At 32.6% G+C, this 18196-nt stretch overlaps 1 protein-coding gene across 1 annotated transcript; it reads left to right on the top strand.

Moving 5' to 3' along the window:
* The first annotated feature begins 624 nt into the window (after window positions 1–624).
* On the top strand, window positions 625–10474 carry LOC135130141 (sialin-like). The gene is made up of 6 exons (XM_064057475.1): window positions 625–675; window positions 8817–8983; window positions 9043–9706; window positions 9759–10035; window positions 10088–10208; window positions 10261–10474. Exons 1-6 carry the CDS (start codon window positions 636–638, stop codon window positions 10363–10365), a joined length of 1374 nt encoding a protein of 457 aa, XP_063913545.1. The 5' UTR covers window positions 625–635; the 3' UTR covers window positions 10366–10474.
* The last annotated feature ends 7722 nt before the right edge of the window (window positions 10475–18196 follow it).

Below are 18196 nucleotides of genomic sequence, written 5' to 3'. Positions count from 1 at the left end.
TTTCTCGAAATGAATGAACGTTTGTTTAAATACCACAAATGAATTATTAACAATCTCGAGTGAAAAGTTAAGAAATGTGTTATAATGTATAATACTTAAGTAAAATCTGCAAGAAAGTTTACTTTTAACTTGATAACGAAAGAGTAAAATCTGAATAAGTGAATTTCGTAACACGTGGTTTATATGAACAAGTTCATGATTGTTAAATTGTGTTAGAACAAGGAACAGTTAATAATCTTAACATGAACTGTGGATTTACAAACAACTAAACAAAAATAACGCCAATCGAAGTTCTCTGCACGTGGTTACCTATGTTTAAAGGTTGTCTTAATTTATTTTTCAAATTCAATTTCTCTGAGAGCGAAGTTTTAATTCAAACCACATAATTTTTCACAGAAGAGGGATTTGACGGACTATACTTTAGGGACGAGGGAAGTTCTGTCGAATAGCCTTCAACTAATTCTTTTTGTTTTGACTCATTAGAACCAATGAAATAGCGTATGTTTTTGTTATCAACACGACAGTTATGTACATATACTTATTTCAGCACGATTTTCATAGCAAACGGTCGTTTGAAAGTACTTCATTTAAAAACCTAGTGATATGTGGTGTATTAGTGTAAATTGCATAAGTGCATGTGCATTTCGTTAAGTATTATTCTCAATAATAAGTTAGGTAAGAAAAGTAATTTAAATGTTTTTTCAATGTCTGCTAGAACTACATCTATTGTGTAGTCGTACTGATTGTGTACAAAATCCATAAGGGAATTAGCAGAGCTTCCGTTGGTTGTGAAAAACTTGTCAATTTTTTGAAGAATAAATATCACACAAAATTTTTTGTATTGGCACGATTTACCCAAAAAATGAAGACTTTCAGAGATCTAAAAAAATTAATTATTTATTGCAAAATTTATATATCCCCTAACTACATCTTGTGACACCGAGAAAAAACACGAAGAACGCAAACGAAGCAATAAATACTACATTTCCAACAGTAAAAATGTAATGTATGTATGCAAATTTAAAAGATATCAAAAAGCCAGACGGAACTGTCGTTTTTTACAAAATTAGAAACCAAATGGAAACACTTTATGCAAAACAAATACTACTAATAAGTATAATAGAAAATTCAGATTCTGAAGGATTTTAATAATGTTGATCGTCAAACATTAAACAAGCATAGATATATTTAGATATCATAATAAAACGTTTATGAAAATATTATTTATTAAATATTTTTTGATGCAGCTGTCAAAGTACAAATGTTAGCTATTTATTTTGTAGAATTAATAGAAAAACAAGCATATGATTTTTATTACCACTCATAGTCAAAATTTTGTAATATACCTACGTCGAAAATGCTAATTTTTGGTAACAGTTGATATTTACTGCAGAATTAAATGAGTAAATCTCAACAACTATATTCAAATTCTATTTAAGTGCCAGCTATATTGATTCGATTTTTTTTTTTATTCTTTTACATATTAAGTTGAATCTGCTAAAGGCATAATTTGTTTTTCGATGTTGCGTATGGATTTAAAAATAAAGCTATAATTTGTTTCCAAGAACGCAAGTTTATTCCATAAAGATGAATTTTGTAATATACATATTTTGAACTTGAAAAAAACACACTAAGTATGGATCCTAAATATATATTTATAAGAGAGTAGCTCCAGAAAAGTGTTTAAGTGATTTTTTTACTTCCCGAGCGTAAGCAAATCCGACCGACTCTCTACTTTTACAATTTCTCGACCTTTCCTGACCCCTAGAAGACGAACAAATAGGTTCCTCGTTTCCGTCTGTCTGCCGTTCCGGATTTTTAGTAGACTGATAATCTCCGAAAGTACTCGACCGATTGTTGTGAAATTTTGTATTTATATTAGGAATATCATGTAGATGGTAAAACGCTAAACAAAATTTGTCTAATCATCCTCACCAATAATGTGATGACATCATTTCAAAATTGTACACAGTAAAATAATGGGTTTTAAATTGTATAAAATAACATACTCCTACACATGCAGTTTATGACTCTGAATTGAGTTTTTACCCAAAACGTCCAATTATGAAACAACATTTTGCAATTTAATTTGGAATCTGCAAAACCGAATACTTTGAAATCTTGCAGATCATTTGCAGTTATGATAAGCATGATAAATTTTTATTCAAAATGGATTTACTTGTCCACTCCAAAAATTGATGATCAAATGTTTCCCGAATAAATCCTATCTAAAATGTACAAAATATGATGAGTCTGTACTTGTGATTTATCATTCCATTGATATTTTTTGGATTTGCTTAAACAGTTGGCTCAAAAAAATTAATGAATGACACAATTTATTTTATTGATTAAATCAGGAATAGCTCACTTCATTTTCACGAAAATTTGGAGATACAACGCTATTATTATTAGTAGTACCTATAGACAAGTTATAATCAATCAATTGTGAATTACGCCGTCAAAAATTAAAATAAAATCCAATGTTTTATATATAATAAGCGGAAGTCGAAGCATTAAAAAATCTGGGCGACCATCGGTATTGTTTGCAATTTCTCTGTTTGACTCTCATGTCCACAATCTCAGCAAGTGTTACCGCTTGTTGTCTTAAATTAAGAATGCTTATACATACGTGAGTAAAGTGTTTCGTTATTTTATTGATTATAAATTAATATTCAAGACGACCCAATTCATTTTCCCGAAAATTTGGAAATACTGTACTTTTATTTTTAGTATTACACTACATCTATCCAAACGGATATACGTGTCCTTGCAAAAATGTTGATGACGTCATCGCAAATGTAATGAGAAAAAAACATAATAGGCACGCAGTCGTCATGTTTCCAGCAGCGAGGGAAGTAGTGTCTAAACTCTTTAGACCAAATTTTTTAAGATGTTGCCATATTACAAAATGTAACTAAGGGTGTATTGTCAAATATTGTATATTTTTTATTTTATTTTAGACCACAATTCAAAATAAATGTTCTGGGTGAAAAGAAGAATTGTGGTTGCTGTTCTGGCATCTTATGGTTTCTTCAATGTTTATGCCTTTAGAACATTGTGGCAATGACAACAAATAAGACTACTCTTTTGGGTAACATAACAATAATCGAAGTAAGCCAATGCTTATAGCCAAATTTTACATAAAAAATAAATGCTTCGTCCCAACACAGGAACCAGAATTTGATCGGAATTCAAAACTTCAAGGTTATATAATAAGCTCTCATTTCTATGGATACACGGCAACTCCTATTTTTGGAGGCTGGCTGTCCACTAAATTTGGAGGAAAACGTATCTTCGAAGTTGCAATACTTGGGATAGGAATTTTTAATTTCCTGACTCCGGATCATGCACCAAAAATGAAGTAAAGTGTTCCAATATCTTTGTGGTTGGTAGAAAATAATCATTTATTCGGTAATAGAAAATTTCCGTATTTGAAATACAGTACATTCAAAACTCAATAGGAAATGGTCAAGCTAGACGCAACGCAAGAATACCGTGGAAAGCAATTTTAACGTCATTTCCAGTTTGGTCTATCATCGTAGCTGGTTTTGCAGATTGCTGGATTAGTTATATAATTTTAACAGAACTTCCAACATATCTCAATAGTAACACACAAAAGATCCAGAGTAGCAGAACATACCACGGCAATTTTATTTCAGATAAATTTGGTTATAGTCTTACAGAAACTGGATTCCTTTCCGCTTTGCCACACTTAGCAAAGTTTATTATGAATCTATTTTCGGGCAAAACAGCGGACTGGTTAATAAAGAAACAGATCTTCAATAAAGTCCAAGTTAGAAAAATGTTCACCTGCGGTGCATTTGTGGCCCAAGCGATGTTTTTAGTTGTCGCAAATTATGTTTCTTCACTTATAGGAACCATAGTTTGTCTGACTATAAGTGTGGGGGTAGGAATGTGCTCGTACTCAGGATATGGGTATTTAAAAACTAAATATAAATGTAACGTGTATGTTGTTTTGGTGTTTGTTGTAGAGTTAACATTCTTGATGTAGCTCCCCAATATGCTGGTGTTCTCGTAGGATTCAGCAATACTACCGGTAGTGTAGCAGGAATTTTTGGCACTATTCTTATCGGTTACACTGTAGGGTACGTTTTGAAATTGTAAAAACCGATTAATAGATATTTTATTTACAGTCGGTGAACCAATGGCAGATAGTGTTTAATACAACTAGTGTGATACTTGTAGTTGCGGCTGTTCTGTATGGTTTATTTGCCAAAGGAGAAGTACAGTCCTGGACTGTCCTGTAAACTCAATCCGCCCAAATTATCGTTCAGATACTTTCAACAGCAAATCATATGTGGAAAAAAAAATAATTTTCATATCATAAACCATTTTCTGGTTAAGCGTGGTATATATATCTGCAGTGTAACCAAAATGGTTACTAACAACATAAGATTGATATCAACCGAGAATAACTTCTATGACCGAAGCCAATTTAGGACAAAGCCAATAAATTATCTCAAGTAGTGAGCTGATGTCATCAATTTTTTGGAGGGGATAACTAAATATATTTTGATTAAAAATTTATCATGCTTATCATAACTGTAAACCATCTGCAAGATTTCAAAGCATTCGGTTTTGCAGATTCCAAATTAAACTGCAAAATGTTGTTTCATATTTTTGATTTTTTCCCAAAAATCTGGACGTTTCGGGTAAAAACTCAATACGGAGTCGTAAACTACATGTGTAGGACTATGTTATTTTATACAATTTAAAACCTATTTACTTTGTACAATTTTGAAGTGCCGTCATCAGTCTAGGCTTCGGATTTTAGATCCTTAAAAAATGAATAAAAGGAGACTTTTTTAGGTCCCAAAATTGACGAATTAGGTTATAAAAATCATAGTTTAGGTTAAAAACCTGGAGGAAAAAATATTTGCTCAACGAAAAAGCATACAACAAAAAAATATATATTCAAAACAAAACACATTAAACAAAACATTATAGAAACAAATATTTTGTGTAAAAAACAAAAAAATGATTAAATAAATAAACGATCTGTAGTTACGTCCACTAATTCTTACCGCAAAAAGTGGTGATCAAATTAAAGCAAGTCGCATTTAACAAAAAATAAAATATTAATTCAGGTATTTAAAATGTGTTACAAAAGCAAACTATATATTTCTCTAAATTTTCGATTGTAAATTTACACCTTTGATCGCTTAAAACACTTAAGTTTTCAAAACGTGCGTTCCACATCACAAGAATTGATGGGTGCAAAATTAAATATTGAACTCTACGTTTTCATTTATGTATGTATTGTTGGTAGCATTTCCATTACCGCAAATTACGTTATTTAATGAACATATAAAATCGTATCCTGGATTCTTTTTTAATAGAGAACATAATTTTTGGAACGCCATTTCCCCCACCTTTCCTGGTGTGTTTTTTAAAGATGTATACACTTTTTCCACAATTTCCATACTTTGGTTTAATTTTAAACCTATAGTTTTTTATTGTTCTATTGCATCAGCAATAATTTTAAAGTGAGTTTTAATGTACAAGAGTTCCTTTTTAACGTTTGCTTTATTCAGGAATTCTTGATCTTCTTTAATGCTTTGTGCATCTGTGGCTTCAAATGACAGTACAACCTAAAAATATTCAATATAAGAATGATAGTAAAAAACCATTATATATTTACTGACTTGTTTTAAAACATCAAAGCATTCTGCATAAAAGAATGCTGCTTGAATCCAAGTGCCCCACCTGGTTAATACAGGTTTAGGTGGGAGAGGTGTGTTTATAAAACTCTACTCTTATTGGTGCTTTTAAAAAGATTTTCTTAACATTCCTAATTATCCCATTGACATCTGGATAATTCAGTCTAATTGTTTCAGACACTAAATGTAACCCATGTGCCATACATGTTAAATGTGTTATATTTTCATAAAACACCTTCAAACTAGTACCACTTTTGACCATGGATGAAGCACCATCTGATACAAACCATTTAACTTTTTTGTGTTCAGTTCCTTTTGGCGACAATAAAGCTACAAATTAACAATTAAATAAATTATAATAATTTCAATGCCTAAAATTATCAATAGCACACCCAATGATTCGTTTAAAAATCTCGAGATTGTGTTGCTACTAGTTTTATCAAGCTGCTTCAAAGCTAGTAGAATGAATGGTCAGCTTCTTCAGAAGATAACTTTCCAATTACTAAATGGGCTATGTATCTTCCTAATCTGTCCGTCGTCTCATCGACGCTAATCCAAATATTGTTATTGCCAATAGAATTTCTAGTTTGTTTAATTAGCTGTAAATTATAAAATTTATGTTAAAAAGTTTTTAAATAATAATTCTAGTGCTTACCATATCGTAATCTTTTGGTAAATATTTTTTTCTCAGAGTGTTTTCTGAGGGTAAATGCCTTCCTGTATATTTATGCATAAAATTTTTAAACTCAAGACAACTAACTTTATTCCATGGAATATTTGCTGCGGTAAATGCCCTCCATAAATCGGTGCAAATTTGCGTAAAATCATTTTCGGAACGAATGTTTAATAAAATCTGTTTACTGGATTTATTCTCGTTCTTTTTATGTGCATCGCCACTGCAGTGTTGTTCAAAGTGTGATTTTTTTTCGCACTTAAACTAGGAAACAAAAATGTGAACATAATTCAAGCTTCAGTATTCTAAATGTTTACTTACAACTTTTTCACACACTTTGCAGAATAACTCATTGTCTTTGGTTGAAGAAGGAAATTGAAAATTAGTGTCCAAATTATTCCCTAACCATAATTTGATTTTATCTTTCATGGATGATTTTACCTTAGGCATTTTGAGGATTCTTTACTGTATGCACAAAAATCAAAACCGGCCCCAGCACACTCACTAACACGTAAAGACACTCAGTATCGCTAACAATAAACTTCTAAAATAAAATGCTTTTTCAGAGATTCACCTCCTTCCGGCTGTAATCTAAACGAAATGCAGGCCAGCGTTGTCCGTTGGCGACACCAACCCGTACCATTAAACTCAAGGGCGTTGTTTACAACCCATTTTTAAACAATCTGCCAGCCAAAGCAATGAATTCAGGGAAAATCTCTATTGTGCAAGCACGTCCCCTTCGTTGGTCGTGGAATCCTATTTTAAACCTTTTAAAATTTACAATTAAGTCGTTTAATTAACACTTTAGGCCTCTAACGGTAAATTAGGCATTTTAGGTAGTAATAAATGGGCGTTAAATAAACAGAATTTTTTAAATTCGGATAAATATATAAATTTCGCTGCAATGCCTGAAATAGATATAAAAAGGCAAAAAACCTAAGATTCAAAGCCTAGCTCATTACACTAGTCGTGGGGATGACTAGACAAATTTTGGTTAGCGTTTTACTATCTACATGATATTCCTAATATAAATACAAAATTTGACAACAATCGGCCTCGTAGTTTCGGAGATTATCTGTCTAATAAAAATCCGGTACAGAAGCGGACAGACAGACGGAAACGGGAGACCTATTTCTTCATTTTATAGGGATCATGTAAGGTGGAGAAAATGTCAAAGTAGAGAGTCGGCCGACGGACTCGATTACAATACTTGCTTTGCTTACGCTCGGGAAATAAAAATTATAGAAAATTGAGCCTAAGATTCAACTAACCGTTCCCGAGATATTCAACTGCTTCCATATTTTTTGGCAACCCTGTATAATATAACCAAAAATGTGGGTACGGGTTATTAAAGTTAAAACTTAATGATTACTTATTCAAATATGAATTTTAAATTTGATTACATTGACTATGCTTATTAAATACTCAAATTATAATTGTTTAAAAATGCCTATTATCCATTGTTTTTTAACTGAAACGCGTAACATGTGTTTTAGCTATACTTAAATATTACAGATATATCTTTATTTTAACTTATAAGGGTTATCAATGTTATCATAAAAAAGTAAATCGGTAAAATCAAATATATAATGAAAAAATATATATAATTTTTCCAAAGAACTGGTACACTACACTTTATGGGTGAGCAAATTTCTGTCAAAAAAAATCTTCGACCAATTTTTAGTGCATACCTATATGCTTTATCTATTGTGCTCTACCAAAAACTGTTGTCTGTACACCGTACTATCATAAATACCTGTATAAGTCGTTGTTATCAACACCAGCAGGCTTTTTTTAATACTATTTTCGTAGTAAAGGTTCGTTTGACAGTAACTTCAAAACCTAGCGATATGTAAGGGTATCATTAAAATGTTACAAACTGGCTAAGTACTCGCACGTGTACGTTTTGTTAAATATAGTTCTAAATAACAATACAAGTAGGTAGGTAAAGTTCACTTTAATTTGTCTCAAATCCTCCAGCTTTACGGGAGTCGCATTCCTCGTTGAAATGATTAGAAATGTTGTATTTTTTATCATTATCCACCTAACTAACATTCGTTTGGAGCACCTCGTGCTAAAGCAAAATTTGTTGCTGTAACTTATAATATCTATTACATCGCCTCCAAAATCCTAGTAGATGTAGTAAAAAATTTGTAGAATAAGATATTTCTGTTTGTGGGAAAAATCAGGAAAAAATGTTGTAAATTTGGTTTAATCTTTCAAAGCTTGAAAAAATTTGGTAAAGCTGTGCTGACGAGCAGCTTTCAAGAAGAGAAGCAATCAATTTAAAATTAACTAGATGTTGTATTAAGACATCAATGTGCACCAATTTCTTTTTATGATGTCAAAAGAAGAAAAATTATATCAAACAAAGTAGTATATAGTATAGTAATAGACTAGAGTTCGTTATCACTTGGTACTCGTATGTTATTAAATTCTATATATGTTTTATTTTATTTTAGACGATAACCCCAAACAAATGTTCTGGATGAAAAGAAGAATTGTAGTTGCCGTTCTGGCATCTTATGGTTTCTTCAATGTTTATGCTTTTAGAACATGTCTAAGTGTAGCTATTGTGGCAATGACAACAACTAAGACTACTGTTTTGGGTAACATAACAGTATTCGAAGTAAGCCAATGCTTATAGCCAAATTTTACATAAAAAATAAATGCTTCTACCTAACACAGGAACCAGAATTTGACTGGAATTCAAAACTTCGAGGTTATATACTAAGCTCCAACTTCTATGGATACACGGCAACTCCTATTTTTGGAGGCTGGCTGTCCACTAAATTTGGAGGAAAACATGTCTTCGGAGTTGCAATCATTGGGACAGGAATTCTTAATTCCTTGATCCCATTGTCGTCTGGAATTAGCGTATATCTCCTAATATTTGTTCGAATTCTTCAAGGAATGTTCGAGGGACTTACTCATCCCGGTATAAACGCAATGTGGTCTAATTGGGTACCACCTTTAGAACGTACAACGGTAGTAACAATAGCTTTAACCGGTACTCACGTGGGTACTATTGTTTCAATAGTAGCAAGTGCTTGGCTGACAGATACATTTGGATGGCCTACTCCTTTTTACGTCTTTGGTATCATTACTTTAATTTGGTTCATTCTTTGGTTGTCGTTTATCGGAGAAACACCAGCTGATGATAAGAAAATTTCCGTACTTGAATTAGAGTACATTCAAAAGTCTGTAGGAAATGCTCAAACTAGACACAATGTAAACATACCGTGGAAAGCAATTTTAACGTCAGTTCCAGTCTGGTCTATCATCGCAGCGGGTTTTGCAGATTATTGTATTACTTATATAATTTTAACAGAACTTCCAACTTATCTAAATGGTAACAAGTAAAAGAAGAGTAGCGGAACATACCACTAACAATTCTGCTTCAGATAAATTCAATAATAGTATTTCAAAGACTGGATTATTTTCCGCATTACCACATTTGGCGAAAACTGTCATGAATCTACTTTCGGGCAAAACAGCGGACTGGTTACTAAAGAAGCAGATATTCACTACAGTCCAAGTTAGAAAAATTTTCACCTGTGGTGCATTTATAGCTGAAGCAATGCTTCTAGTAGTTACAAATTATGTTTCTTCATTTGTAGGAACCATACTTTGTCTGACTGTAAGTGTTGCTATAGGTGTGTGTTCTCAGTCAGGATATAGGTATTAAAAAAAGAAAAATTAAGTATGTATTTTGTTTTGGTGTTTGTTGTAGAGTGAACATTCTTGATATAGCGCCTCAACATGCTGGTGTCCTTGCAGGATTTACCAATACTATGGACACTACTGCAGGAATTTTTGTTACTACTCTTACCGGTTACATTGTAACCGGAGAGGTAGATACGTTTTCAGATTGTAAAAATCTTGTAATGAAGTTTATATTTATAGTCAGTGAATCAATGGCAGATAGTGTTTAACACAATAAGTGTGATACTTGCAGTTGCATCTGTTCTGTATGGTTTCTTAGCTAAAGGGGAAGTACAAATTCAATAGTCCAGGAAACTCAACCCAATCAGAATAATTGTCAGCACCTTTCGACATCAAATCACGTCCAGGCAGAATCCAGCTATCACAAACCATTTTCTGTCTATACATTTTAACAAACTATTTGTTGTTTGTAACTTAACTCAGCTCAGAGTTGTTAATTAGTGTATAATCATTATTAAGTGCAGTAAATGAAATAAAGATCACAAAATGTATTTAATAAAAATATAGCCGAGAGAGTAAATCAAAACACGATCAAAAACAGCCATGGACTTTTGAAGGAGCATTTTCAACTGCAACTTTTAAACCAACTGTAATCTGATAAGACGAAAGTTCTACCAAAGATAAATTTTCAAAAGTCGTGTTTTTTATTGATTTCTCGACAGGTATATGAACCAATGATAGTGCAAAATTTCTTTAAATCTACAAACAAAACTAATAATCGTATAAAGATTTATTTTTTCCGATGACTAAGATGCCTTTAAGGCTCCACCACACCTCAAGGAAATTTCTATTTTAAGAGATGTGCAACTTGTAGTACCTAACTACCCAACTACCTATCAAACGAACCCTGCTGAGTATGTCTCAGAAATCAACAATCCCTTTACAATAGCAACAGCTGGGGCCTGTTGCACAATACTTATAAGTCTAATAATATTAGTATTGTGAATTGTAATTTATGCAATAAATATACACAAATTACAATTTACAAAACTAAATATATACAGACTTTTGCCTCTTCCTTGCAGAATTTAGACACAACTTTTAACTCGATTTTATGTCCCCTGTTTTTATTATACATTCTTCCGGCATCTAAACTTAGTTCGCTATTATAGTTTCTCACATTACACTGTTTGGAAGTATGTAATCTACCTATTAGTAAATTGTATGCATCGTTCTACACCAACATATTAAAAATGTGGTGTAGAAAAACTATTATTTAAAAATTACACTAATTATTATTGGCACTACTTTAGACTTACTTTAGATTAAATGTTCATATGCGGCTTGCGATAAAAATATTAAAGAAACTATTAAAAACAAAATCATTCATTATTGTACAATAAATGCAGATAATATAATTATTTTGAACCCTAAACACAACTATATGTACCAGGTGCAAGGTCAACTGCATCAAATTAAGACAAAATGGTGTGATTTTCTCATCTACACTGACCTAGATTTAGAATATTTTTTCATTGAAAGAGATTGAGAGAGATTCTGGTATAAACATATGGCAATTGAATTAGAAATTTTTTATTTAAATGCTATGCTACTAGAAATTATTGACCCCGAAACATACGGAAAAAAGGTTTATAGACAAATTTTAAGTTATGAATTGTTGAATTTTCTGCGTTGAAGGGGTCTTTGCTTTTTTCTTATTATTTTTATTTTATTATTAGGACCCACCGCTGACCCGGAAATGACCGGCATTCAGGCAAGACTTCTATCATTACGGGTACTAAGACCAAGTAATGATATGCATTGATTAGATTAACAAAACAACTTTCGAGATTCTAGAATTACAGCATACAAATTAGTCTATTATTCTCTAATCTCACTCCATCCCCAAAAGTCTAGCGTAACCACTGATCATTTATCCGCGCATCACTTGGAAAGTGACCTACACTACTCTGACCTACTGGTGCTAATCTAATCTGACTGACATGATCAGACTATTCGAGAAACTTACGAACAATATGACATGTTCCTAACAAAACAGCTTTTTGAATTTTGACAATTATTGAATCATTCAAATGCAAAGACTTTAAATTCTCAACTAAGCTATTTGGGACTACACCTACATTAGAGATAACCAAGGGTAGAATTGAAATTTTTTTAAGATTCAATATGGATTTCATTTCTATCGATAATTGTAGATATTTTGAAATCTTGGTGTGGTATGTTTCAGTAATGTTGTTTGTGTTAGGAATAGCAATGTCAATCACAATGGCTTCGTTCGTGTGTTTTTTGATAAGTATGATGTCTGGTCTGTTAGCTGTAATGTGTAATAAGTCTGTAAGTATTGTGCGATCCCAGTATAATTTGTATTTGTTATTTTCAAGGAACGGAGATGGAATGTAAGTGTAATAGGGTGTCGTATCTTCGATTAAGTTCATAAATGTTGCTAATTCTTTGTGAATGATTTTGGCTGCGTTGTCGTGTCTAGGTTTGTAGTCAGTTTGTGCCAGGATGCTGCAGGAGGAGATTATGTGCTGGATCGTTTTAGGTTTTGCTTTGCAGAGGCGACAGCAGTCGTTTCTTATATTCGGATCTTTGATGATGTATTTTCTGTAATTCTTGGTATTGATTACTTGATCTTGAATAGCAAACACAAATCCTTCTGTTTCGGCATACAAACTTGATTTTTTTAACCAAATCAATGACATCTTCTTGTTGATATGAGTTTCTTCTAAGTCTTTGTAGAATTTTCCATGTAGTTGTTTTTGTTTTAGCCCACTTATTATTTTGTCTATTGTGTGGGGGGTGTGGATTTCTTCGGTGTTCGACAGATTTAAGGGTGTGTGGTTCAAATCTGCTCTTGTGATGATGCGAAACATTTCATTTCTTTCCGCTCGTTTCAAGAAATACTTTTTCAAATCTGAGATTTGTCTCTGATATAAGTTTTCTAGGTTCTGGAAACCCCTTCCTCCATTCTGTCTTGGTAATGAGAATCTTTCAATCGACGATTTTGGATGATGGCTTCTATACTGCGTGAAGATTTTCCTTGTTGAGATGTTTAAATTTTCAAGATCAGTTTTGGACCATTTAATGACTCCAAAAGAATATGTTAGCAGTGGAACGCAGAATGTATTTACTGCTTTCATTCATTTTTTTCCATTTAACTGTGTCTTCAATATTAATTTTAATCTCGCTAGGTATTGATCTTTCAACCGTGTTTTCGTTTTGGTATGATTGATGTGGGAAGATTGACAGAAACCCAGATATTTGTATGTACCATTTCGTTCTTGGGCTTCGATTATTTCGTTATTCTGGGTTATATGTGGTACTTGGTGTTGGACGCCTTTTCTGATTGCTTGGGTCTCACATTTCTCAATACCAAAACACATACCAATATCACCGGAAAATTATTTAGTCAGATTTAATGGGTTTGTTAACTGATTTTGTGTACTTGCATATATTTTTATGTCATCCATATACAGCAAGTGACTTATTCTGTTTTCTCTTTGTTTGTTAATTCTTATATTGAACCCATAATTGCAGCTGTTCAGGATATCGGAGAGGGGATTTATTGCTAAGCAGAACCATAACGGGCTAAGAGAATCGCCTTGAAAAATTCCTCTTCGGATGATTATTGGATCTGAGTGAATTGTTTATTCATTTAAGGTTATTTGGAGGGTGGTCTTCCAAAATTCCATAGAACATTTGAGAAAAGTGCAGATTTTAGTATCAATTTTGTATAATTCCAGAATTTTGCATAGCCAGGAATGAGGGACATAATCTTAAGCTTTCTTATAATCAATAAAAGCAGTATATATGTTTCGGTTTTCTTTTCTAGCTTGTTCACAGATGATGGAATCTATGATTAATTGCTCTTTGCAACCAAAGGATCCTTTAATACATCCTTTCTGTTCTTCATTAATGATGTCAGAGTTAAAACAGTGTTGATAGATTTTTTGTGTAATGCATGAGGTTAATATTTTATAGATTGTCGGTAAACATGTGATAGGTCTACATTTTGATGGATTTTTTGTGTCGTTATCTTTAGGTTTTAGGTATGTTACACCATGACATAAGAATGTTGGAAATGAGGATGGGTCAAGAAGGAATTGATTTAAGTGATGTAGTAAATGAATATGTACACAATTTAATTTTTTTATCAAAAAATTATGGATTTTGTCTGGTCCTGGTGATTTCCAGTTGTGTGTCTTATTGATGGTATTTATTAATTCGGCAAGTGTTATCTGATGATCATTCATTGGTGTAACTGTGGATAGTTTATGGGATATATGAGGAATCCATTTGGCAGATTGGTTAAAGTCAAATTCTTGAGACCAAAGTTTTGACCAAAATGTTGTTACATCCTGTGAACTTGGAAGTTCACCGGATAATTGAGTTTTGCTTGAATTAGTTAAATGTTGATAGAATAGTTTTTCGTTGTTTAAAAATTTTGTGTTATGAATTTTTCTGAGATGTGATTGTATCTTTTAAGTCTTTTGCTATATAAGAAAAGCTTTTGTAATAGGGTATCTTTAATTTGGGATAGTGGTGTGTTGTACTCACCATAATCAGTTTGATGAAAATTATTGTTGGTCAGTATCGAATGCATACCATGACATGTATGTAGTGTTTTAACTCCTCTAAGGTACTGTGTTATTTGACCTAGTTGTTTTCTAATGTTATTAATTTTATAATTAAACTGTGGCTTGTTTTTAAAATAATGGACTTAAAAAATTGCATATTTTGCATATTTTTCAATCTTACTGCACATTTACTTACTGCATATTTATGCATATTTTTCTAAAATTTTCAAATTGTACCTTTATTAAGTAAATACCAAGACATTTCGGTAGAATCTTTACGTGGAAAAACCAATAATTAATACATCCTAATCTGAACTGAAGACATTTCGTTGATTCCTATATATTCTTAATTTAACAAGTGAACTTCGCGTTCAAAATGTCAAAAGTTTGTGCAGGTGTTAACGGCTAAATAAGAAAGTATCCCGAACTAGTGTTAGGTGAAAATTCTTAATCTGTTTTTTCAGTGTTCTGTAAAAAGGTAAGTAGGGTGTCCAAATTTTTATCATTGCTATAGTTTTAAATTTGTCACATTAATTTTTTAGTTCAAATTTCAAGCACTTGCTTTAATTACTGATCTTTTTTTGCTTTCAATTAAACGCCAGAAGTAAAGCATGGACAGTATGAATTAATTTTACTCACCATACTGGTACAAGCCTTCACAAAAATAAGCTGAAGAATTGGACTAAAGTGAAGTCACAAAGTTTTCTCGCAAAGTCTTTCTGCAACACCCAGAAGATGACAGATCATCAGATTGTCATTTTGTCATTTTCCTTTTCTTGTTTGATATATTTTATAGTAGTTTATATGTTAAATGTTTTTATTTATTGTAATTAAATTTATTGTGTCGTTTAAAAACTTAACTGTTCGTTGGATAATAAAGCTTATTATTATTATCAACAAAACATTGTTCCGAAGCATTCCTCAGTGCCTATATAACTCCCTGCTACGACCATTTCTTGAAAAGTTTACAATGAAGTCAGTTCCCGATGAGAGTACGTTAAGAAAAAACTATACGTGGACAAAGTATTTCAAAAAACAAAGCAGGCTATTCGTCAAATTGTAAGCTATAATCTAATTTATTTTCATGTCGATGAAACAACCGATTCATGTTTGTGACGTTGTGTCGCAAATTTGATGATTGGAAACTTTGACTAGTGAAAAATGTGGCACTTGATATTTGATTAGCACAAAAATTTTCGAAAAGACATAATAACAATACCATTACAAGGTTTATTCATTGAGGTGTAACAAACTTCTTTTCCGGAACCAGTTCCACTTGAAAAAATCATATTAATGTCATCAGATGCTGTTACATAGGGGAAAGGTGCCTAAAATGATCCCCCTAAGGGAGAAATTCTTTAAAAAATACAAATTATTATTATTCATGTAAAACTGTAGCATTATTTGTAAGAACATTGATTTATCTAGGTAACAGTATAAGCCAGTTGGTGATTCGATAATTATAAAAAAAGTTATTAACGTTTTTCCAGGACCTTACAAAAGGATCATTTTAGGCATCCCCATAGGTAAAATGATCCCTCGGCATAGGCATAATGATCCCTTTGAATTTTGACCATAAGGGGACAGCATCAACAAGAAAAATCAAATCATGACATAACTGATAAATATTTTATTTCAAAAATAAACAAAAAAATAAATTCTTAAAAAAAAGTAAACAAAAAAGTTTGAAAAGCACCGAAAATACGGGGTGTATAATTTCTGGAAGAGTTTGAGACAATACTTTAGTCATCAGTACGTGCTAAGATAAGACTAATTTTGCCAAATGGGATACCCTCCAAGAAAAGAGAGGGCTAATACTTGCTAATATAAAACTGATTTTGGCAAATGAGATACCCTTTAAGAAAAGTGACGGCGGGTGACTGGGATTAGTACCTCTTAAGACTGAAAATTTCCCAAAAATAGAACACAAAAATCCCTAAAACTCTTTTAAATTATTTAAATTTCCCCGTCTTAAGAGGTACTAACTCCACTCACCCTCCCTTTCCTCTCTTAGAGGGTATTTCATTTGCGAAAATCAGTTTTATTTTAGCAGGTAGTAGGTGGGTGGGGCTAGTAACTGCTAAGATAAAACTGGTATTGGGAAATGGTATTCCCTCGAAGAAACTATAGGGTGGGTGGGCGGGGTTAGAGGATATGTCATCTGCAAAAATCAGTCTTATCTTAGCAGGTAGTAGCCCCGCCCACCCACCCTCTCTTTTCTTGGAGGATATGTCATTTGCGAAAATCAGTCTTTTCTTATTAGGTACTAGCCCTCTAACAAGATAAAGGGCGGATGGGCCGAGCTAGTGCTTGGCAAGATAAGGCTGATATTGGCAAATAACATACATTCTAAGAAAATAACGGGCGGGTGGGTGGGGTTAGTACTTGCTAAGATAGAACTGATATTGGCAAATGGTATTCCCTCAAAGAAAATAAAGAGTAGGTGGGCGGGGTTAGAGGATATGTTATCTGCAAAAATCAGTCTTATCTTAACAGGTACTAGGCCCGCCCACCCACCCTCTCTTTTCTTAGAGGGTATATGATTTGCAAAAATCAGTCTTATCTTAGCAGGTACTAGCCCCGCCCAATGATCCGGGATCATTTTGCCTCAAGAAAAAGGGATCATTTCGCCTTAGGTAGCATATCTGCATTCAAAAATTGTAAACTAACCTTCAATTTTTACATGCGGTAAAAAGATCATAACTAACCTACGACTGAAATGTATCTAATTCTGTCAAAACAACTACCACCGCTATAAGACCTTTCAAATGGAAGTAATGGACTTTTAAAATATATCTTACCTTAGATCAGAGGTGCTTATTTTACATATTTTGGCACAAAACTGTGCAGAATACACAGAACGCCATCAAACTTTCAGAAGGTACTAATTACAGAGCGCTTAATCAAATGACAGTTATGTTTGGTAGATGGAGCCACAAATTTTCTTACAATTGATGGGGATCATTTGACCTGAGGGGATCATTTTAGGCACTTTTCCCCTACATCTGCAAAGCTTTATCGAACCTAAAAATATTTTTTCCTCGTTTCATCCATATTACATATTTTGCTTATGATATAAACAGAAAGGTTCAGGAAATTTATTTTCAATAGTAAATAATTTAGTGAAAGATGTTAAGAAAATTTTTGTTAAATCACCTTTGAGAGTACAATTTTATCCAAATGCGTTGCACAATTTACCATTACCTCCACAATCTATTGTAACTAGGTGGGAAAGATGGTTAAATGCAGTTGTATTTTATACCAAAAACTACATTGCAGTTAAGAATTTTGTTAATGAACTGTCAGATGATGCTACTTCTATTAAAGAATCTAAAATACTGTTTTTACTTCCCGAGCGTAAGCTAAGGAAGTATAGTAATCGAGTCCATTGACCGAATTGCCACTTTCATATTTTCTCGTCATGTCATGACTTCTAGAGTAAGAAATAAGTGGTCTCCCGTTTCCATCCGTCTGTCTGTCTGTCTGTCTATCTATCTGGTGTCTGTATCCATTTTTACTAGACAAGTAATCTCCAAAACTACTGGACCGATTGTTGTCACACTTTTTACGTATAT

The sequence above is a fragment of the Zophobas morio genome, unplaced genomic scaffold, assembly GCF_036711695.1.
Source record: "Zophobas morio isolate AGI-343-1 ecotype UQ-CSIRO unplaced genomic scaffold, CSIRO_AGI_Zmor_V1 ptg000017l, whole genome shotgun sequence".
In the NCBI taxonomy this organism is placed as follows: domain Eukaryota; kingdom Metazoa; phylum Arthropoda; class Insecta; order Coleoptera; family Tenebrionidae; genus Zophobas; species Zophobas morio.
This window is presented reverse-complemented; position numbering and strand designations above follow the sequence as displayed.

Excerpts from the sequence above, each read along its gene's own strand:
- LOC135130141 (XM_064057475.1), top strand. The coding sequence starts at position 636 with ATGTGCATTTCGTTAAGTATTATTCTCAATAATAAGTTAG. Across the intron at positions 9,707-9,758 it reads ACTTCCAACTTATCTAAATG|ATAAATTCAATAATAGTATT; the intron begins GTAACAAGTAAA and ends ATTCTGCTTCAG. Across the intron at positions 10,036-10,087 it reads TGTTCTCAGTCAGGATATAG|AGTGAACATTCTTGATATAG; the intron begins GTATTAAAAAAA and ends TGTTTGTTGTAG.